This window comes from Schistocerca gregaria, chromosome 4 (genome assembly GCF_023897955.1).
Source record: "Schistocerca gregaria isolate iqSchGreg1 chromosome 4, iqSchGreg1.2, whole genome shotgun sequence".
Classification (NCBI taxonomy): domain Eukaryota; kingdom Metazoa; phylum Arthropoda; class Insecta; order Orthoptera; family Acrididae; genus Schistocerca; species Schistocerca gregaria.
The window spans coordinates 354,364,244-354,387,884 of NC_064923.1; the positions used below are offsets into that span (position 1 = coordinate 354,364,244).

Consider the following 23,641-nt stretch of genomic DNA (forward strand, 5'->3'; position numbering starts at 1 on the left):
AAAACATTTTATTAACTTTATAATTACACTCTGGATACGAAAAAAACACATTTACTGAAAAAAACACAGAAGTTACACTAAAGCAAAGAATAAACATTTTGACAGCAGAGTCATGGAGCAGCACATAAACATAGACTTCGAGGAATTTTTTTTCTTTTCTTTTAACAGTAAAGACTGTAGAGGCTGACCGAGATTGGAATGCATCCGGCCAATAATTTAGGATGTAATTTGCAATTGGCGCTTTGAGATGAAACGGATGGCACAGGAGAGGAATTTGTGGCGCGCAGCAACAAAGCAGCCACATGACTAATGACTCAAAATAAATAAATAAATAAAATAAAACAAAAAATAATCCAATTAGAAAGTGTGGGGAGGTCATGCTGTACTACAAACGGAAGTTGCGATGTTAGAAAACTGTAAAATCTCCATTTGGTTTTTCTCGTTTAGTTATTTCATGGTTTCGGTAAAGCGCTCAAGGCAAATATCGGGATGATTTCTTTTAACAGGCTTGGCTGATATTGCCCCCCCCCCCCCCCCTCACCCTCCTTTCTCCCTACTCGAAATTGTGCTCCATCTTTAATGACATCATCGATTTGACCTAAACCTAAAATGATCTGCTCAATCTTCCGCTTATTTCATTCCCTCATGAATTTTATCGCTAGTTTAATATTGCTCTGGATTTCAAGCCAATTTCGATCAGAGTTTAGAACTCATTATTCCACCTTAAAAATTGGTGTTTCTCTAAGGTAACAAATTTTATATGTGTATTTGTTTGCTTGCACTACAGAGATGGTAATTAATTTCTCCGTGGTATGTTTTTCTGCATCTGAATGGGTCTTAAAGGAATTTCCCTTCTTATTTTTTCTTTCCGTTCGTCCATACTCTGTTCTGATCAGCATTTTTCAAGCGTGAGGTATCAAGTTTGTCGCTAAGACGTTTTTTATTTCACACCATTGCGTTTCCTCATAACAATAGCTTCATTGCCCACACTTGCTTGAATACGAGCCACAACCGATCTCTCACATGACACACCTATCAGTACCATCGAAACATCCAAATCCGGTCCACACATTACTGCAACACACAAATCTCTCCTTCCACACCTCAGTATAACGTATAATCACCTCACTTGTCCACATCATGGAAAGCTTTTAGTGAAGTTCTTATGGGTTACATTACCAGTACTGATACACAAAGGAGGTAATAACTATGTAATGCTTCTGGTATACTTTACATACAACCAAAAAAGTCTTTGGATTTTCTGCCAGTTTTTGAAACAATATTTCATTATGGAAAATTGTTAAAGGCATCTCGCACTGAACTTTCCAGTGTTTAGAGCTTCTGTAAACTTTCGTGAATCATAGAGAGGGGTGTGTTCTTATAAAACTGGTACGCTTTTATCGTTGTTACTGCAACACTGTCCTGGCCTGTTTTATGTGCCATGAGGGATCTGTCTTGTCTCTTATTAATTTACTTCGTATAAAACTCTCGACTGCTGTCAATACTATTTCTTTGAAGCTGAACCCATATTTGTTGAAACTTACATAATTAGTGTGGAAGAACTAGTGACTGACTCTGGGGAAAGCACCAATTTGTCTCTATTTGGTGGATTTGGATAGTTCAGTATTCCTTCTCGATACCACTACCTACTGTTCATTAATTCCTTTTTCCGTCATGTGGCTCTCTAGTTGCTCAGAACTATTTGTCGTTAGCAGGCCTCGTGAGTCATTGCAACTGTTTACACTTTGTCTCTACTCCTAAACTAATAGGTCAGTGTAATTTAGGAGACAGCTTCGAGAATAATGCTGGACGATGTTTCACGCCTACCACTGACTATAAAAATTTGTTTTCGCCAACAAATCTACAGATGATTGAAGTTCCCATCAACGACAATACCGTGAAGCAGTTATCTACGGGAAATGAGGCTTAAATATCCCCTGAACTTTCCAGCGACTTTTTGTCTGAGTCAGGGAATCGGAAAAAGAAACTAATAATTTATTTCGGTTGTCGAGTATAGCCTTTACCCGTAATAACTCACAAGGGGACTACACGACAATCGAGTTTTTGTAATTTTTTGTATTTATGGTACAAGAAGTACAGAAATCAAATGCATCTCTCCCAAAGCAGTTCGATGCAGCTCTCAGAGTACTCGAGGAAATCGACTCTGAAGTTTTCCGACCACTTTTATTATGCTAAACTAAGGTGGTGTTCTTTTGACAAGCAGAGTAGAGTGCTCATCTGATGTGTGGGCGGCCTGGTGCCGAATCCTGGCAGAATTAAATATTTAAAGTAACATGTTAAGTCCCATAGTGCTCAGAACCATTTGAACCATACTACGTTAATTGGACACAATTTGGCACGATATCGGTCAGGAGGACATCCAACATCTTTATCAATCAGTGCCAAGTGCTTACATAAGAGCCACAGATAAGCCAACACGTTAATGACTTACTCAATTTGTGAAGCTCTTTGTTTTGAGTAAATAATCTAATATATCTGAAACTGTAATCAGTTGTTTGTCTCTATCACATTAAGATAATTCGTTCTTGGTGAAACTACTTTCTTTGTCTTAGAGTGTAATGTGCGCTTCAGGGGAATGTTTGTAGAACATGGACTTTTCTTTAGGCTCTAAGCACTATGGGACTTAACATCTATGGTCATCAGTCCCCTAGAGCTTAGAATTACTTAAACCTAACTAACCGAAGGACATCACACAACACCCAGTCATCACGAGGCAGAGAAGATCCCTGACCCCGCCGGGAATCGAACCCGGGAACCCGGGCGCGGAAAGCGAGAACGCTACCGCACGACCACGAGCTGCGTACATGGACTTTTCTTTAAAATTTTTATTACACCTGGATCGAACACAGCCTCCCGACACATCGAGGAAGCATTTTGTCGCAGAATCACATTGCTAGTCGAAAATTATGTGCGTTATTTTGGTGTGCTACACATGTTTGGAAAACTTCAAAGTTGATTTTCCCGATAGTTTCCTCCGTTCTGAACAATAAATGTAAAAATTATTAAAATGCGATTTCTGTGTGGCCCCCTTGTCAAAGCAACTACCTCCTTCAATTGCACAGTCACATAAACTTCAAATACGCCACTACCACCTGAATTCAGTCTGTCATTTCTGTACACAATTGGGTGCGTGTAGAAAACAGCAGTTAAATTGTCATCAGCATTTGCAAGTTTTTCAGTACCTATGACGATTTTGACGCTGTACCCCTGTTTGAACTTTCCCAACATGCCCTAACCTAAAAAACTCCCAGCCCACTCTACAAAGCTACCTTGATTCTGCTATGCACTTCTGATCTGTTAAGCACATCCCAACACCACTCCAATCTGTGACATTAATCAAGTAATCTACAGCATATACAGTCGCAAAAACCGTCTGAGATCCGATTTAGTCTCAGCAAACTGACGGGTCTCTTTTGTCGTGATCGACTTCTGCAGTTGGGGTATGCGCTATTTTCTTATGTGAAAAGGTAGGGAATGTGGGGCAGGCGTACAGGAGCCATGTCCACACTTTTCTGCGTTTTGGAAATATACATTTCTCTAGGTCTGTAGGTTGACAAGGGTAGAGAAAAGAACTGGGACCTTTATAGACGGAATCTATTACTAAGGGTTGGCAACCCCCACAGCCACAAGATAACACCGAAACCGGTGCCGTGACAAGAAAACGGTATAATTTCCCGTAAACATCCAAACACTCGGGTTTTGATGGAGGACATGAAGAGGGACTCCGGGTAGTTGGCGTCAGGTAGAAATGTGGATCAGTAAGGGAGCATGCCGAGATAGTCGACACATCTGCCATAAACACTGCGTCCGGATGGCGTAGTGGGTAATGCAACTGTTTAGGAAGCAGGAGATACTGGGTTTGAGGCCTGGTCCGTGTGCTGCCCCTGAGTAAAAATTCGCTTATATTTTATCAGCACAAGATGTACGTAGCCTCAAAATACGCAAAGTGGTTGGATAATAAATATATAGATTTTACTTGTTAAAAGGAATTCTGTTATATGTGATAGGGAGAACGACAAAGAGGTGGGCTTGGCTGCCGATCGCGGTACAACAGCGACCTGGCGTCTAAAGAAAACAGAATACAGAAGGCCAAAGAACAGTTAATCATTTAAAACAACAACGATGTAAGAGAATAAGAATTTTAATAGTATGTCCGAAGTAGGTCTGAAGTAGACACAGAGATCGTCGTTTCTTCATGGTTAGGACACTAGTTCGGCGTTTGACGCTTAATTAATATTATATCTTGCAGTAGAAGAATTTATGATTTGACTTATGTATTTACATCGATACGTAAAGAAAGGAAAATTAGCAAGATAATATTGGATTCTATCCTGATTGGAAAGTTTGAAATTTGTCATCACTTACGTAAGGCTCATGTTTTCGTTTAATTCTGAAGAAGATATGTCTGCTTTCACTTAAGGTGACTGAACAACCATATAAAGTTCGTTGTAAAAAAAGGGAATAATTCTCTGTCGGAGATTGTTCTTATGTTGATTGTAATGGGAAGTTTTGAAGCTACATGCTTCCAAATGGTTTATAAAGTAAGGACTGAGCTGTCCTAGAAAGTTGTACAGAGGTTCAGTGTACTATCTGAAGTTAATTCCAGAATAAATTTTGTTTGGGTTGAAAAGTGATGCAGGTGATTTTGGTTGAATTTCCGTTGTCTTCGGGGTAGTAGCTCTATATTGTAAAATACGCGAACCCATCAATTGATGAGAAAGTGACGACAAGCATAAGTGAAGCCTCGATTTATTTTGATGCTAGATGTCGGTATATGTATGGTATATTTGTTGGTGGTAGTGACTACTATCCCCTGTGGAAAGTGTAAACGATTGTGTGATTAAATGCTGGTCATTTCACAAAAAGAATTTATACTATTGTAATAGTTGTTCTTCCCATTTCATACTGAAATAAGCAATTGTGAGTTCAATAACTGTGAGCACTTACGGTGATGACATTACTGTTGGATAGTAAGTAAAGTGAACAGTTACCGGACAGACAAAAAAAAAGTTCTCATTCTACATTGCTGGAAAAAAGATATTTTAAAAAGGGTTAGTAACCAAGAATGTCAAATGCCTGAAGAGGTTGAGTCTTGTACATCATTTCATACAGGGGCAAAAGTGGCGGTGGAGCTTAGTGATTTGTTTTTCTTTATTTTTGATTTATTATTCAATACCGAAAATAGGGATTTTTAAAAAATCAATTTCCAGCAAAAGATTATATAACAACTGAAATTGTTGAAACATAAAAGACTGAAATATTCTGTAACATTCCTTAAGGACAATAAATTAACGTTCAGAGTTAAATTAAAATCAAAGTTCCACTGGTGTCCGAACTTACTGAGTAGTTATTTAATACTACTATATTCTTGTGTCAATGTCTCTGAGCATTTTAAATGCACAAATAATAATACAAATACTTCTGAAGAGTAATATTAAGTAACGTTTTTCTCTAAAGTGAAAAGAAAAGCATAAGTTTGATTTTAGACAGTTACGATATAAAGTTTAAGCTGTCAGAGAGGTTAACTGTCTCCGGTAGGAAAGATATATTTTATCACATCGAAACAATACGCAAACAGTAGTCATTTGTCTATCAGATCAGATGATCTCAAATAGGCTTTCTTGTGTCGTTAATTTTCTTTAACGATGGTTTAAGAATCTGATGGAAATAACGATTTATTTTATTATCTAAAGAAATACCTTTTTATGTTAATCCTCTTCAAATACAGGGCACAGACATAGGATTGTTTTATCGTAACAAACTATATTGGCATTTACTTGAGCGAAAGTTATAACTAGGGCAGTAATTTGTGAATTTGTGATTTGCCGGCTTGGAATTACAACGTTGTGAGTTTTTATTTGGGTGTTGAATTGAGGTGGAGCTGGGCATCTTCTGAGAAGAAAAATAAACTATTGATCCATTGTGTCGGTGTCAGATTAATTATGTTGCATATAAGATACGCGTACAGGTTGCCTACTCTTTTCAACACTAACGGCCTAAATAAAACTGTGGTGTTACACTACTGAAGGAAGTTGTTGTTACCAAAGTATAGGCCCAACTAACATACATTAGTTTAGAGGATCCATCTCTAAAGATTCTCTGTAGCTTACTTAAAAGTTTTCTTATATATTGTGGATTGATTTACGATATTGATCTTGAGAGGTCACAACTGTACATCAATATATCTTAACACCGCTCATCGTTTCTACAGATTTCACAACTAAGAAAGTAGATTGTATTATGTTGTGATTGCCTATTGACATTATTCTTTGAAAATCTGTTTGATACGCTAGTCGGGTTGTGTCGTCAATTTATGGTGTTATACCCTGTCAGTATCTTCTCTTGATATCTTCACCGGATTCGTCAGATAAGTCAGTCAGGCAACCACAGCTCAGCAGTGGTGTACTGTTTTCCTCAAAATTGATGTTGTACTTTAAAGCGATTATCTATTGCCATCGTCTTTGGGATCTTCTGTTGAACACTGGCCGGTAATAACGTTTCTTCAGGGGTAGCAGTTCATCCGGTAAATATTTTCACTCGTCGCTGGTAATTCCGCATACTGTCCTTACGCGGCTGATATCATAACTTCGCAATTCTTCCATCATTTTACAATTTCAGTGAGATATCTAAGTGGCTAGACAATTTTTATAGCAATATTACGCTGGACAGCTAGAGAAGACGGACGCAGTATATTTTTCGTTTTTTGGGAACCCAATGTAGCACCTCTCCCTGGAGAGGCCATGATGGCTTCTCTTTTCCCTCGTTGATCGTTGCCGTAGGGAGCTTGGGGGACCAGTCTGAATACTGTGTAGTGTCCAAAATCGACTCCCTTCTTAGTATCACAAGTTGTGTTGCCAACCCTGAAGCTTAACTTCTCACTCCTTTTTAACGCTGCAAAATGGCTCCCTGACGAAACTCTGATCGTCTTCTGAAGAATCACAAACCATATTCCGGAGCCCGGGAGGCTAGTCATATGGGCATCGTGTTTCGCTGCAGTCCCGCTGCCTCTGATTGGCCGGGCAATAGGAGCGTCAATTCTCGCGACCCAATGCTCCCAGATACCCTTTGGAGAAGTGGAACCTCAGTCATTTCTGTTCTGTTCCTGCTCGCTGGTGGAGGACTGAGGTCGCGATTTTGATTTCGCTAAGCATGTGTGTACCCAGTGAATGCCCACTTAGTTGGCAATAATGCACTTTGAGCACTAGGGATTCGTTAGTGACAGAGCGCTATTTTCTTTTCGTTTCTCATAAATTTTGTTTCGTAAATTCGATAGTTCGTGAGTAATGTTGGATTTAGCATCTGATCTTTGTGCATTACGAGCGCGAGGTCAGCTATGGATCATATCAGAGTAAAGGTTGTGGTCCTCAAAGTTGCAGAATCGCCTTCAGCATCTCTTGTTTAGTCTTTTTGTTGAGATACGCGTGTGAATTTAAGTTTCTAGATTGTAACTTCCCGAACTAGACTCATGGTCCTTTCTGCTAGAACACGTGACGACTAGGAGAGCGGTTGGTCTTGCATACTGCTAGTTCCAAAGCAACTTCTTAGCCTTGCAGTAATTTTATTTTATTTTTCTTCCCTTAAACGAGTATTGCTATGACGGATATTCCCGTGAGTTACCTGGTTTTCGGTTGTAGACCACTTTGGCACTTCCTGATTCTGGTATTTATCCCTTGCTCTGTTTAGTCTACGGTAGTGGCGAGTGCATTATGGAAATTCCACTCCTTTATACAAATGATAGCGCAGTATTTGCTTACAACGATCAGAGCCCCTGTTCATCTTTCCGTCACACCTCTTTCTTCGCTATTGTGGAGAGGGAAGACTGCTGGATCAAGCTTTCCTTCCTCCCGCAAAATTATGTTCAATAGCATCTGTATGAGCGAAAATAACGACATTATTTTCTTTGTATTTATGCAAGTTCTCCCTTACGTCTTTTTTATAATAAAGATGTCATACTAAAGTCTATCTGTATTCATCACTTCAATGAAACTTCACTCCGACATAATAGCAGCTGCCGCCCGCGATGGCCGTGCGGTTCTAGGCCCTGCAGTCCGGAACCGCGGGACTGCTGCGGTCGCAGGTTCGAATCCTGCCTCGGGCATGGATGTGTGTGATGTCCTTAGGTTAGTTAGGGTTAAGTAGTTCTAAGTTCTAGGGGACTGATGACCACAAATGTTAAGTCCCATAGTGCTTAGAGCCATTTGAACCAACCATAAGAGCAGCTTGTAACCCCTGCTCTCTTAATCCTTATCACCAGCAAATTATCTATCAATAAATGCTTTGCTTTGTCGGCCTCCGTAATGTCCTGCCGATCTCACACTTCCCTTTGTTGGGGCTGAGTTTGTTTTCACAGAGCCGTTGCGACCATTGTACTTACGGAACCGCTGATAACTAAATCAAAGTCTTCCCTTCCGATTAAGGGAAAAGACATGGCGCACTGAGAGTCACGAACTAAATTCCTCTTGTCGTGGTGCAAATTGGTTGCCTTATCCTGAATAGGTGACAGAGAGTTTGAATTAAGTACCTATGGCTATTCACTGAATTTATTTGTGGACAAGTCGTTTTCCAATTCCCATAGAAAAGGCCTTGAAACAAACAAGACACCGCTTTTAATTGTCCATACACTTGCCATAAACACTGTGTCCAGATGGCGTAATGGTTAACGCAACCGCCTAATAAACGCAGTCGGCTCTCAGCCGTGTTGTGAAGAGGACGTGCGTGGGGTCCTGTGCGGCGTTCCGCGAGGGCCGTTGTTTACTCGCGCTGGTATTGGTGTTGTACTGTCAACAAATCACCTCGAACGACGATGGCGGCACGACTAAATTTAATGTTCGATGCTCAGTACTCACGGCCCAAGGCATACGAAGTACAGCGTTTTCTGCCTCAAGTAAAGCACGTCGATCCACATGAACTTCTCGGACTACATCTTTCGTTCGTATCCAGTACAATTTACCTGAAATTTTTCGACGAATCCGCGTGCGAACCGTTTATCCGTCGTTCAGTAAATGGATATCATTTCCACCACTCGAACGCCAACGTGGGTGTAGTGACTGTCGAGCGTGCAGGAGTCGGCGTTCGGACTATACGAATCTTCGAGCTGCCACTTGAAGTTCCGCCCACGCTTGACGTGAGCGTGGTGCCGCCTGACGGGGAAGTAGTAAGTCACGTGGAAGAAAAGTAGCATACGTTTGAGACGTATCCTGTTCTGAACGGAGTGCGGCAGGTGCGAATTGAAATGCGCAAACATATCCCGTGCTACGTGACCATTGATGGCTGTCGAGCGATCGTCATTTATGACGGTCAACAGCGGTCTTGTTCACGGTGCGGGCAGGAAGGCCATGTTCGCTCCGAATGCCTGCAGACACGCCTGGTCCAGCTACCACATGCACACACGACTCCTACAGCGCAACCGACGACGCTGCCTGTTACGAGTACATACGTTGAAGCACTGGCGAACATGACGGTCGCGGACGTTGTTCCATTATCGACCCCCCCCCCCCCCCCCCCGCCCCTCCGGGCCCAGTTTCCGAACCCACGAGGACGCAGTCTGCTTCGGAGCCGCCGACGTGCTCTACAGCGGCGACCACGTCTGCACTCCAGCCGTGTGAGGAAGGAGAGAATCACCAAATCGATTTCGGCTCCGACACGGAGATGCAGGAGGTGCTAACTGTTTGTCGTGATCCACAGGATGCGGACACGCGTTCACGCAAGCGGAACTTGCCCAAGTGACGAAAGAAGAGGAGGCTGTCCGTGAGAAATGCTCCGCGTGATAGCGACACGTTGTAGGATGATGAGGAAAATCCCTCTGCGGCCCGGGCTGTGGATCTCATTCCAACAGTTCCTGGTTCGTCGAAGGACAAAGACAAGCTGACTGTACTCAAACCACCGACGAGCCCCATGGCGATTTCGCAGCTCCGTCGCCTAACGTGGCACACCTCCAGCCTGGTCATTTGGCGTCCGAGATGGAGACAGATAGAATAATGTCAGACTCGAGCGACAAACTGATACCCGCCGTCGGAGAATCTTGGGACGGACATATTGTCTCTGCCGATCAGGGACATTTATGGTGCGGTTACCAGGGACGGTCAGACGGGCGACGTTATCGTGCTATCCAATGACACAGGTGTATCGGATAGGTACAGTCAATGTCAACGGCATTAGTTCCACGATCAGAATCAAGCTGCTAAATGACATGATTCGGACAGCGATCTTTGTGTTTCTTCAAGAGGTGAGGCCTGATCTGCGTCTGGATGTTTATGGATACACGTGTTACGTCAACACAACTACCAACGGTGTTAATGGTACGGCCATACTACTAAGCGATGGCATAGAATCAATGAATATTCAATATTTGCCATCAGCACGAGGCGTTGCGCTCACCTTTGACGCAGTCAACCTCGTCAATCTGTATGCCCCGTCCGGTACTGTGAAGCATCGAGCGCGAACGCTCTATTACAGTACTAAGGTAGCTCCGCTGTTCCAAGGCTCTACAGAGCACTTAATGTTGGGCAGGGACTTCAACAGCATTTTACGCCCTAAGAGTCAGATCCCTCACCATGTCCCATGTCCAGCCCTTCATGCTATGGTCTGGGACATCGCTTTGCGTGGTATATGGTCACTACTCCACCGTGACAGACACGGATATAAAATTTCACCAGCCACTCGGCCAGCAGCTTGGACAGGATTTACGTTTCCCGAGGTCTTCAGGCATCGGCTGTCGGTCCCGAGCTTTGGTCCTCTGCATTCACCGACCACCAGGCCTTCATCTGCGCTATGGCTCTGCCACGACAACAGACGACCCACTGTAAGGACCTTTTTGCGGGAAGAGGCTTGCCATATAGCCGTCACTGATACCTGGCACCAATGTGAGCGACGACGTCATACCTATGATTATCTGACACGATGATGGACACAATGCGCCAAACAAGCTATTCGCCGCACGCTCATGGCCTATGGATGAGACAGGGTGCTTTGGCCCCAATCGACCTCTGGGTTTTACTATACGACCTTGCAAGAACTAGCGTCGCAACAACCTTCGCCAGAGCGCCAAACGGATGTCCACTGGACACAGGCACGGCTTCTGCAGATCAATGCTGACAGATTGGACAGCACGCGAGTTCGAACGAGACTGCAAGATTCCATCCCAGAGGAACGTGCCTCTCTCTATCACATCGTCAGAGAACGGAGACACCATAAGAGGCGACTCATCACGGCAGTAGTGGACGGGCAACGGTAAACGCGCAGAGACAGACGTCATCTCCAGTGCCCTCACAGATTATTATCGCACTCTCTATATGGCAGGTCAACGGCTAGTAAATGACGTTGCGGACGTCCTGCACGGCCTGCCACTTTCGCGTAGGGCACAAGGCGACTTCACATTCTCGGAGGTCCTCACGTGGGAAATAAAGTGCATAGCCTTGTCGTGGGGCAAAAGAAACAAATCCCCTGGACCTGATAGTCTTCCGCTTGAATTTTGTAGCACCTTTCCTGACATGATGGGGAAGTTTGGCAGCACATGTGCTGCGTACTCTTTGATCCAGTCTTTCCCGCCTCCCCCCCCCCCTTTCCAGAATTTTTGGAGGGAATGATCATACCAGTGCCAAAACCAAACGGAGGTGTGCAGACCGGAAGACTTCTGGCGGCTGACATTAGTGAATTCGGATTACAAGCTGTTCGCCAGGATACTTCGTGTTCGTCTTCTTGTTACTGTCAAAGATGCCATTCAAGCCGACCAAACATGCCTGGAAGGTGGTAGTAAGATACACACAGCGTTAAGCACTTATAGAGACGTGGTGGCGCTCATATCGGCGTGCCACTTAGAAGGCGCTCTCGTGGAAGTTCACCTAGACCACTCGTTTGACCGAGTTGAGCACCATTTCTTGCAGGCCGTCTTAAAGAAGATATGCCTGTCCCCAATATCGGCAGGTGTCGCTCTCCGTCTCATCCACGAAGTCCCTTCCACAGTCCTGACCGTGGCTACCGCTCGTCATCAGTCACTAGTGAGCGCTTAGTGCGACAAGGATGCCCTCTGTCAGCCTTTCTCTTCGCCGTCGCCCTCGAGCCATCACTATATAATCTATGGTGTCGTTTGGGCGGCATTCACCTCCGCAAACTGCATTTTAAATGTCCTTCTTACGTGGACGATGTAGTTTTCTAGGCGAGGTCGGCATAAGATATATGTACGGCAATCGCTTGGCTTCAGCGATACGGCGAGGTGGTTGGGAGCCGTATCAAGCTGCAGAAGTCACAGTACATGGATGTGGGCAGGGAACTGAATATGAGTGAGCCAGTGCCCTTTATCAAGGTCCCAGCAATGAAATGTTAGGGAGTGACCTTCCATGGGAACGTGCAGAGTACTGCAACAGCTACATATTGCAAACTACTTAATGTGACCCTCGCGCAGGTTCGCCTCCACACCTTTCAAAATCTTGACTTGATCATGTGTGTAGATTTTGTCAATGTCTACCTCGCTCCGAAACTTAATCACTACACACGCGTTCTCCCAATGGCCGCTACAGTAGCTGCGAAGTTCCAGGCGGCCTTAGCTCATTTCGTCAGCTGTGGTAGGGTGTTCAGACCTGCTGTGAGACACTATTGTTGTTCACACTTGAGGCGGCATTGGAATGATAAACGTGCACAGTAGGGCTCGCGCTTCTGCCGACGATGCATCGCCTACGTACTTCGGACGAGGACAGCCCTGCGCCTGCTACACGGACGTCTGAGTCACAGCTCTTGTACAAGATAAGTAATTTAAGTAGTAATAAACTGTTTTTTAACACTTTAAACTAATTTATTACGTTAATTATAGTGCTCTGCAAGCATACCATTAAAGGTTTTTGTCTTACTCGCGTATTTTCACAGTAATCACGTAAAGTTCATTTTGTTTACATATCGCGGCCAGGCCGAACTTTTGAGTTTTCAGATTAAACTTCATACCGCAATCTTAAGTGCATTTACTGATAGTTTAGTGTGCTAAATACGTTTGCTGCCCATTTATATCTGTAGAGTATCGTCATCTCTTAAGTAATTTCCAGTAAAAAACTTCTGAACCACTGTTTACATAGTCGCGAGTAGGCCTAATTTTTCGTACACGTATTTTCATTGTTTTCCGGTAACTTAATTGTCTTTCTGTCACTAAAGTAGATTTGTACCATGAGTGTAAAGTGCCTGACGTGCCGTAGGATCGTTAGCTCCGGGGTCTGGTGTGATGGATGTAGTAACTTTTTTCATTGGTGCGACTGTAGTGGCGTGGGAATTGGGAAAATGAGCGAGACTCATCAGTGGTTCTGTAGGCTATGCAGTAGAGATAGGAAGATTGTGGAACAGGAGGGGAAAATTGCTGCCCTTCAGGCTGAGTTAGATGAGGCTAGGCGAGAACTGGGCAGGTTAAGGGGGGAGAAGGGTAAACAGGGGTGGGAAGTGGCAACAGGCATGAGGAACAGGCCAAGAAATTCTTCTGACCGCTTTGTTATTAATGTACAAAATAGGTTTGACCTGTTGCCTCAGTCAGAAACTGATGAGCCTCTCACAGAAGTAGATGTACACAGGGCTCAACAAGCTTTCAGCAGCAAATTGATTAAGAATGTAGGGAAGTCTGCAAAGAGAAAGAAAGTCTTGTTGCTAGGTAGTTCGCATGCTAGGGGTGTGGGCCAACTTCTGCAGGATGAATTAGGGTTGGATTACCAGGTCACAAGTTTTTTCAAACCTAGTGCTGAACTTGGGCAGGTTACAGAGGATTTAGGTTCACTATGTAAAGGTTTTACTAAGGAAGACACCGTGGTTATTGTGGGTGGGCCGGGCAACAGTATTGACAGAGATCCGGGGTACAGCATAGAGTGTGACCTGGCAAATATTGCATCGGCATCGAATCATACCAGTGTTGGGTTTGTGTCGGTTCTGGAGCGCCACGACCGACCTCATTTGACCTCTTCTGTCAGGAGAGTTAATTTGGAGTTGGAACGGCTACTTGGATCTGATGCGGGGTCACACATTGGTGTGGTTCGTGTTGATTCACTCTGTAGGTGGGACTATACTAGACATGGCCTACACCTCAACAGGAAAGGGAAGGGTAAACTGGCTGGGCTGATAGCAGGAAATTTAAAGGGGGGAGGAACTACATCTCATGGTGGAAACTCTTTTTTAGTGTAAGATCAGTGTCCAGTGGGAAACTCAGCCATGCAAGTACTAAAGATGTCAAAAAAGTTCAAGATAGTTGCAAAAGTAAAATGAAAAATGTTAGTATATTTCATCAAAATATTGGGGGATTGAACAATAAAATTGATGAGCTTCTGCTTTGTTTAGAAGATATAGAAACTGAGAATGTAATAGATGTACTATGCCTGTCTGAGCATCACATTGTCACTGATATGCAAAAGGTTAGCATCAATGGGTACAAATTAGCTGCACATGTAAGTAGAGATAATATGATGAGAGGAGGAGTTGCCATATATGTCAAAAGATTCCACAGTGCAAAAAATTTAGAAACTAAAAAATTTTGTGTAGAGCAACATATGGAAGCATGTGCCACTGAACTTAAACTAAAGGATGGCACTTTCATAATTGTAACAGTGTATAGGTCCCCCTCAGGGAATTTCCAGCTATTTCTGGAAAACTTGGATGCTTTGTTGTGCTATCTGTCAGACAGGGGGAAGCAAATTATCATTTGTGGGGATTTCAATGTTGATTCCCTGAAAGAGTGTAATAGGAAGAATGACCTTTTAGTATTACTCAGTTCTTTCAATTTGAGCTCCGTCATTGATTTTCCTACTCGGATAACAAAGAACAGCAGTACATTGATAGATAACTTTTTTATAGACCAAGATAAGTTTAAGGACATAAATGCTTATCCTGTTGAGAATGGTCTTTCAGATCATAGTGCACAGCTTGTTACAGTACATGACATAGCTCCATGCAGTATAATAAATCAGACTTTCAAAGCAGTGCGTTCAATTAACAATATAAATATTGCAAACTTTAGGGAAAGCCTACAGCAGCTAGACTGGGATGAAGTGTATAAGGAACCCGATGCAAACTTGAAATATAACTTATTTCACAATACATTTTTAAGGGTATTTGAAAATTGTTTTCCCAAGAAAATAGTTAAACATAATTCCAAGAAAACATATAAAAAACCTTGGCTAACTAAAGGAATAAGAATATCTTGCAACCTTAAAAGAGAACTGTATCTAACAGCAAGATGGAGTACTGACCCCGAAATTGTTCAATATTATAAAAACTATTGTGCGGTACTAAGAAAAGTTATTAAAAAGTCCAGAAGCATGTGTATCATGTCTGAGATCAGTAACTCTGATAATAAAATTAAAGCAATTTGGAATATTATTGAAAGGGAAACAGGGCAACCAAGAGCACAGGAAGACTTTAGTGCAATAAAATTGAATGACAAGTGCACTAACAAACAATCAGAAATTGAAAATATTTTGAATAATCATTTTTTAAATGTTGTGGAGAAAATAGGATCTAGATCTTCACTAGAAGAGGCAAGGCTATTAATAGAAGAGGCCATACCTGCACAGTTTGAAACAGCTGTAATTCCACCAACCTCTCCCTCTGAAATCAGTAAAATAATAAACTCACTGAAAAGTAAAAGCTCTTACGGAATTGATGGCATTTCCAGCAAAGTACTTAAAGCTTGTTCCCCACAGATAAGTAGAATTCTCAGCCACGTATGTAATAGCTCTTTGGAGCAGGGTGTTTTCCCTGATAGACTGAAATATGCCATTGTAAAACCATTGCATAAAAAGGGGGATATGTCGGATGTCAACAACTACCGCCCAATCTCTCTTCTGACAGCTCTATCAAAAATTTTTGAGAAAGTAATGTATTCAAGAGTAGCCTCCCATATTTGTAAAAATAAAGTACTAACAAAATGTCAGTTTGGTTTTCAGAAAGGCTTTTCAACAGAAAATGCTATATATGCTTTCACTGATCAAATATTAAATGCTCTGAATAACCGGACATCACCCATTGGTATTTTTTGTGATCTCTCAAAGGCCTTTGATTGTGTAAATCATGGAATTCTTTTAGATAAGCTAAATCATTATGGTTTGAGTGGGGCAGTGCACAAATGGTTTAATTCATACTTAACTGGAAGAATGCAGAAAGTTGAAATAAGTGGTTCGTGTAATGTTAAAACAGCTGATTCCTCAAACTGGGGTGCTATCAAGCACGGGGTCCCACAGGGTTCGGTCTTAGGTCCTTTACTGTTCTTGATATACATTAATGACTTACCATTCCACATTGATGAAGATGCAAAGTTAGTTCTTTTTGCTGATGATACAAGTATAGTAATAACATCCAAAAACCAAGAACTAAGTGATGTAATTGTAAATGATGTTTTTCACAAAATTATTAAGTGGTTCTCAGCAAACGGACTCTCTTTAAATTTTGATAAAACACAGTATATACAGTTCCGTACAGTAAATGGCAAAACTCCAGTAATAAATATAGAATTTGAACAGAAGTCTGTAGCTAAGGTAGAATTTTCAAAATTTTTAGGTGTGTCCATTGATGAGAGGTTAAACTGGAAGCAACACATTGATGGTCTGCTGAAACGTCTGAGTTCAGCTACGTATGCTATTAGGGTTATTGCAAATTTTGGTGATAAGAATCTCAGTAAATTAGCTTACTATGCCTACTTTCATTCACTGCTTTCGTATGGCATCATATTCTGGGGTAATTCATCGTTGAGTAGAAAAGTATTCATTGCACAAAAACGTGTAATCAGAATAATTGCTGGAGCCCACCCACGGTCATCCTGCAGACATCTATTTAAGGATCTAGGGATCCTCACAGTAACCTCACAGTATATATATTCCCTTATGAAATTTGTTGATAATAATCCAACCCAATTCAAAAGTAATAGCAGTGTGCATACCTATAACACCAGGAGAAAGGATGATCTTCACTATGCAGGGTTAAATCTGACTTTGGCACAGAAAGGGGTAAATTATGCTGCCACAAAAGTCTTTGGGCACCTACCAAACAGCATCAAAAGCCTGACAGATAGCCAACTAACATTTAAAAATAAATTAAAAGAATTTCTAGATGACAACTCCTTCTACTCATTGGCTGAATTTTTAGATATAAAGTAAGTAAAAAAAAAAAAAAAAAACTTAATCATTAGTGTCATGCAATATTTTGTGTAATGTAATTTCTTGTACAGACATCTTTTATTAACCTGACACGTTCCACATCATTACGAAGTGTCGTATTCATGATCTATGGAACAAGTATTAATCTAATCTAATCTAATCTAATCTAATGTCATTGGTTCGTTGATTGAGTGGGTGGTGTCTCAGTCCCTCCGGCCGCCGATTCCTGTTGGACATACCGCACAGCCACTGTGCCACGTTCGCACCTATCTGGTCAACATGAGTTATGTGTTGAATGTCCTACGAATCAACCGCGCTCCTAGAACCAAGGACTTCTGGTGCTACTTTGAGCGGACACAGCCTGCTACTGTGATTGAATGCCGACATCCAACGGTTGGCTGGAAGCGTGTGTGAAGTAACAAACATTCGCCTTTCCTTCCCACCGCGGTGATGGAGCTGTGGTATTTGATAACGTTTATACACAATACATTTTGCCAAGGACCCTTTCTGCCCCAGATGCGCCGCTGTAAACACCGGAATGCACCGGTTCGTTTGTGATACGGCTGCCGACTGCTAGCTCCTCAAACGTGGCAGTCCGTAGAGCCATCCCGACCTCAGTTATTATCCTGCTACTTGTCATAACGCTACGGTTTGGTTTAAGGGTATCGCATAGTCATACCTTTTTAGTGAGGGCGTTGCAGGATTGCTAGATTTTGGCACTATTTAACGAACAACTACACGGTTTTAAGGCGCAAGGCGTCGTATTGTTCGCTCTTTGCGCATTACTTGGGGTCGTTGTTTACGCGACTTCAAACCATTGGGGTATACCGGGTGCGAGAAGAGATTGATGATAAAGCACACGATGGACTGATAAGAGACGCCAACGGTAATTTGAGTGTTTCACCCTGGCTGAAAGTAAAAGACGACCTGAACATCCCTTCGTCTGGCTGGTTTGGATATCCCCGAGAGAAGATAGAGAAAAGGAAACATAACAATAAAAAATGAAACAAATAAAATATAATAAAAGTATTGTACCCTTTCCTTTAGCCTTTTCTTTTCATAACAAAACGATCAAAGGCGTAATTAATTTCTGTTCATGGTTGTAGCCTGAAGTGGTGGAAAACAACCGTCCTAGTTAGCTTTTATGATGTAAGTGGTGGTGGCAACACTCATTTACTGTATATAGAATCATATATTATTCTATTTTTCGTTTCCCTTAGCCCTGGTAGCTCTGTGTGTCTCGCCTGCTGCTTTCCCTTAATAATTAGCGTTATTGGGCTATTTAAATTAAAAATAGTGATTCGTACTTAGTATTGCAATCATTAATTTATTAATAATGGTTAATTAATTAATACTAGTAATTATACATGGCTTCATCGTATATATGGCTTCTATCCTAGATACCTCCAGCAGTGAAATATGGAGAGTGGCGTGAAGATGATACGGGTCTTGCCTTAATTGCAGTTCGAAATGGTGATATGGGCATCAATGCGGCCGCCAGAACTTACAGCGTGCCGCGAGCAAATTTACAAAGGCGTTCAGCAGGGAAAACGTATTTGACTGTAGAGAGAAAAAAAGTTATTGGGAATACCCTCCTGAACTGCACGTGGCAGCGGAGAAGAAATTAGGTGCGCACATCCAGGAGCTAAAGGAATTCATGTGTGGCGTTTCGCTAAAAGAACTGCGTTCACTAGCTTTCGAGACAGTGGAGAGGAACGAGATTGCACGGAGGAAAGAGCATCGCCGGGAAAATATAGTTTTGCTCATGTATGAGTCGGCGCCTGGAGCTTAGTTTATGTCGGCGAAATCGACTTCGTTTGCTCGAGCAAACGGCTTTATTAAAAAGAGCGTTAGACACCTCTTGGATATACCAGTTAACACTATTGATGAAAACCCGCTCGACACAATACGATTATTCAAGATAGTGGAGACAGGTTTATCAACGGCTCAGAAGAAACCATGAAAGATGCTTGCCCACAAAGGTAAAAGGGCTGTTGGGTCAATAGCCAGTGGCGAAAGATGGAACTCTACTCATTCAGTTTGCTGCACAAGTGTAGCTGACTTTAATGTCCCACTTTAAATTGTTCACAAACATTCACGTTCAGTAGAAGAGTTATAAGATAGAGCTCCACCATGAATCACTTTTGCCAACAATCCAGAAAGTGGTTATATATCAATAACGATATATTTTTATGGTGGTTAAGGCATTTCATCAATACCGTTCATCTCACACGGAAGAGAGAAGGTCAGTATTGCTTCTACTTGATGGCCATTCAACTCACTCCCGATGCCTTTGATACCGATCGAAAAAGTGAAATCAACCTAGTGTCACTGCCAGGCCGTACTATCCACAAGTTACAAAAATTGGTCGTTTCGTTTTTTACGCCTGTGAGTAGTTACTTCATTGCAGAGATGAAGAAGTTTCTCAGAAAAAACGTAGCTCTTCAATAAAGGATATGGACAGGCTGCAATAATAGGGACTGCAGTGAATGACTTTTCAAAATGTAAATACGAACGCTTTTTCAAGACTGCCATTCGGAGTCGTGATGCAGTCTGAAATGGATGATGTCATTTCAAGAGAAGCACATGTCAATGAGCTAAATCTGGAACCACTTAGGCCTCGACCCAATAGTCTCGACTCATCATCTGGGGTCAAGATAGGCCCGAATCTCTTCCAGTAGGTGCAGCAACATTAGCATTATAAGTTTTCATGAATGAAATCTCCCACACTGGACAAACTCGTTCGAAGAATAATCTTGAATAATGCTCAGAAAACCTTATTTATCACAAGCAGTCCATACAAACAGAGACAGCAAGAAGCGGAAAACAAAAATAGGGTGGAAAGGAAAAAACTAAATAGATCTAAAAAGGAAGTGAGCTAGAGTTCAATTCTCGTTTCCGTCAGATGTTTCAGAGAAGTCTGAGTCTGGATCCTGGAAGGAGTCATGGTTTTAACGCATCTGTTGCAGCGACATAAAACAAGAGATGATTCAGTGTTTGTTATGTAAAGAGTGGGCTGATGGAAATCGTGCTGGCGTTAGACAAAGGACAAAAATGTTCTGTTGTGGAAACTGTAACTAAAGTCTGTGTGAAGAATGTCAAGAAGTGTAGGCCTATCTCAGTTTCGTTTTGTCTAATCCTAATAGTTTGTAATAAACAGCCAAATGTTTCTTTTTCACTTTTTTCCCTTGAAAGGCGACGTTTCTACTTTTGGCCTCCATGGGTTCCACTACTTGTGGTTTGCTTTCAGGTGCCAAAAAAACCTTCTAAAATTAAAAAAAAATCCGATGCATTAATATTTATTTGTATGTGTGTAATGTTTAGTAGCTATTACAGTATACATCATTAGTGGAAAATGCCTGGCCTGATGAAGGACACCAATGCTCTCGATTGGACCGATGACACACTTTTTATTTCTAAAATATTTTATTAGCATTGAATATTGACTTCTGTGTGCACTGTAGTGAAATACAAAAGATAATGCTCAAGTTACACTGAAAATAAAATATCTGTTACAAGAGCCCAGGATTTTATTACATATTTTATTACACAATTCCAATACACTGTCACTCCTGGGATATGATTTCGCCTACCAAGGCCGTACTAAGTTAGAGTTCCAGATACGACATTCATATGTAATCGCAATCACTCTTAATAGGCACCGTATGGTTTAAACCCTGACCTGTTACTGGAAGAATACACACAGAAAGTATGTGCATTGCATGCTCGCTCCGTACTCTCCAAACGGATGGCTTCGAACTTCCACTTTCAGGTTACGATCAGTGCAGTATGCTACGCAAATAGGCGTTATTCACAAAAAAGGGTCACAGTTCACACAGCAAGTTCACAGTTCGCACATTCATCTTTGCTGTTTGTCCGTAAACATTTTCTGACCACATTCTTTTTAAGTTAAAGATCGCCCAAAATTAACACATCTCTTCAGAGCTCTGTGCTAACACGTCCAACCGTAATGATGTTCCATCCCTGCATCCTCCCTGACTCCAGCACAGACTGCCTCTGGCCATACAAAATGCACACGAAAACGCTCTCTACCTATTGGCTTCGATCGATCACAGCCATTCAGTTTACTCTTCTGATTCTCACTATCTCGGGTCTTCTACCTTGCACCAATCACATTATCAACATTTCTTTAAATCAATTTATTAAATAATTACTTTTGCAAAATTAATTCCTTCGTTATCATAGCTGAACTACCGCTGTTAGCTATTGACACACGAAAATACAGAGTTTTGTTCTGTTTGGTCTATGGCATGTACTGCATTTAATTTTACAACCGTATACATAATATTTCATTGACTGTACGGCAGTGACAAATGGAGAGTCCACGTGAAGTGGCAGTCGAGAGTGAGGCCTAGGTATTTTAGGGTGAGAGTGAGGTGAATAGGACAACCATAAATGGTTAGGTAGAAATCATGGAGACAGAAGGAGCGAGTGGTGTGGCCTATGATGATAACCTGGGTCTGAACCACTGGTTGCATTAAGTGGTGAATTGGTCAATATGGGTTTGGAGGGTACATTGGGACTGTTGAAGGACAGGATAAAGAGCCAGAAAGGTGGTGTCATCAGCAAATTGAAGGAGATGAATAGGTGGGGGGAGGGGGCGGGGGCAGGTGGGCATATCAGCAGTCCACAGGAAGTAGAGGAGAGGGGAAGGGATGGAGCCTTGGGAAATAGAAAGTACAGGAGCTGGAATTGAGGATAGTGACATAGGAAGGACGATGGGAGAGGAAGGAAGCCACGAGACAGACGAAATTGATAGGGAGAGCATATATCTGGAGTTTGAAGAGGGGCGTGGGATGCCAAACACGGTCGCAGGCTCTCTGGAGTTGAGGGTAACAAAGATAGCGGAGTGATGGGAGTTAATTTGGAGGGAAAGAAGACTGGTAAGGTTAAGAACCTGGTCGTCAGCTGAGAAGGAGGGCCAGAAACCACACTGGGTAAGGGGAAGGAGGTGGTGCAGGTTAAGGTGGATATGAATACCGTGGGAAAGGACGGATTCGAAGACCCTACTGAACATGGAGGTGAGGCAGATGACATGATAAGAAGAGGTGTCAGAGGGGGGTTTATTACATTTAGGGAACAGCAGGACATGGTAAATCTTCCACAGGTCAGGGTAGATGCCAGTGGAGAGGAAGATGTTGTACAGTGTATCAAGGATAGCCAGGAAGGGTGTGGGTATTCCTTGAGGTAACAGCAGATGACACTGTCATGACCAGGGGTAGTGTTGCGTTTGGAGTGGGGGATGACTGGGATGCCGTGTGCAATGATGGTTGTGTTTACGTTTGAGGAGGGTAATTGATTCAAGTGCCAGAAACTGGAAGCGAGCAGTGGGGCAGAAGTATCAGTGCATTCAAGGATGGTGGGAAAGAGGGAGTAATCAAATGAGGATCGTCAGGAGTGGAGAAGATCTCGGTTAGGTGGGAAGCAGAATGGTTAGCCATACTGAGATTGTCAGGGAAGGGGCAGTTGTCATGGAGAAGAGGGTAATGCAGAGTGGTATGGCTACCAGTAAGGCGGTGCAAGGCTGACCAGTACTTCCAGGAGTTGAGAGGGAGGGTGGAGTTGAGGCTTTTACATGTCTGGCGCCAGTGCCGGCGTTTCTTTGCTTTAAGGAGGTTCTGCATGTGTCGTTGTAATTTCCAGCGGTGGAGGAGTATATCCCAGTCACAGGTGCGGAGGAAAGAGCGGTAGAGCCTCCGGGACTCACGAAGAAGGAGAATGGCCCATGAGGAAACTGTAGTGTGGTGAGGGTGGATGAGTTTGGTAGGAGCCTGAGCCTACACAGCGTCATCTATGGTCTTCTGGAGGAAGGAAGAGGCATGGGTGATGTCAGCAGGATGGTGAAAGGAAAGGGGGTGCCTTTCAGTCTGTGAGGCAATGGAGTCAAGGTAGGTATCTCAATCGGTGCAGTGGTAGTCATGGATGGACTTCGGGGGGCGCGTGGAGGGCCGCAGTGGAGGAGATGATGGTGAGAAGGATGAGGAGGTAGTCACTACCAACGGGATTAAGGATATCCACGGCGATACTTTCTCTTTTCTTTGTTTTCCATTTAAGCAGACTCAGCAACCACAAAGCATGGCTGGGTACAGCTCGTTCTTCAACGTGTAAAGTACACTCCCTAACTTTACCAATGACGTTTTACATAGGAACATAAAAGGAGCACACGTTCTCCTCAGAGTGAAATCGGTACTGGTATGAACGCTGAGTGCAAGGTGAGCTGAGGTTTGGCCGTCGAACTGTGCAGGGTACCGCTTCACGCGCGGCGACCAGCGCCTGCAGACGCTGCTCAATCTAGTAGAGACTCGTTCGCGCGCCTTCGACATGGCTGGAGGCAAACTCAGCGCCATGCCGTGGCTGCGATTCATCCAGCCCGAGGCAACGGGATACAACGCACTCATCAAGTTCAACGAGATGGCGCGCGCATATTTTATGGTAAGCACTACAAGTCAATGCTCACTAAATTTAAGTACACATATGCACTACTGGTTTCA

At 42.8% G+C, this 23,641-nt stretch overlaps 1 protein-coding gene across 1 annotated transcript in view; it reads left to right on the forward strand.

The window, feature by feature from the left end:
* LOC126268096 (methyl farnesoate epoxidase-like) overlaps positions 1 to 23,641 on the forward strand; it is a 185,297-nt gene that overhangs the window by 100,052 nt on the left and 61,604 nt on the right. Inside the window, exon 5 of the mRNA XM_049973604.1 lies at positions 23,395 to 23,582. Coding sequence (XP_049829561.1) covers positions 23,395 to 23,582 — 188 coding nt within the window. The remainder of the gene's footprint in view (positions 1 to 23,394; positions 23,583 to 23,641) is intronic.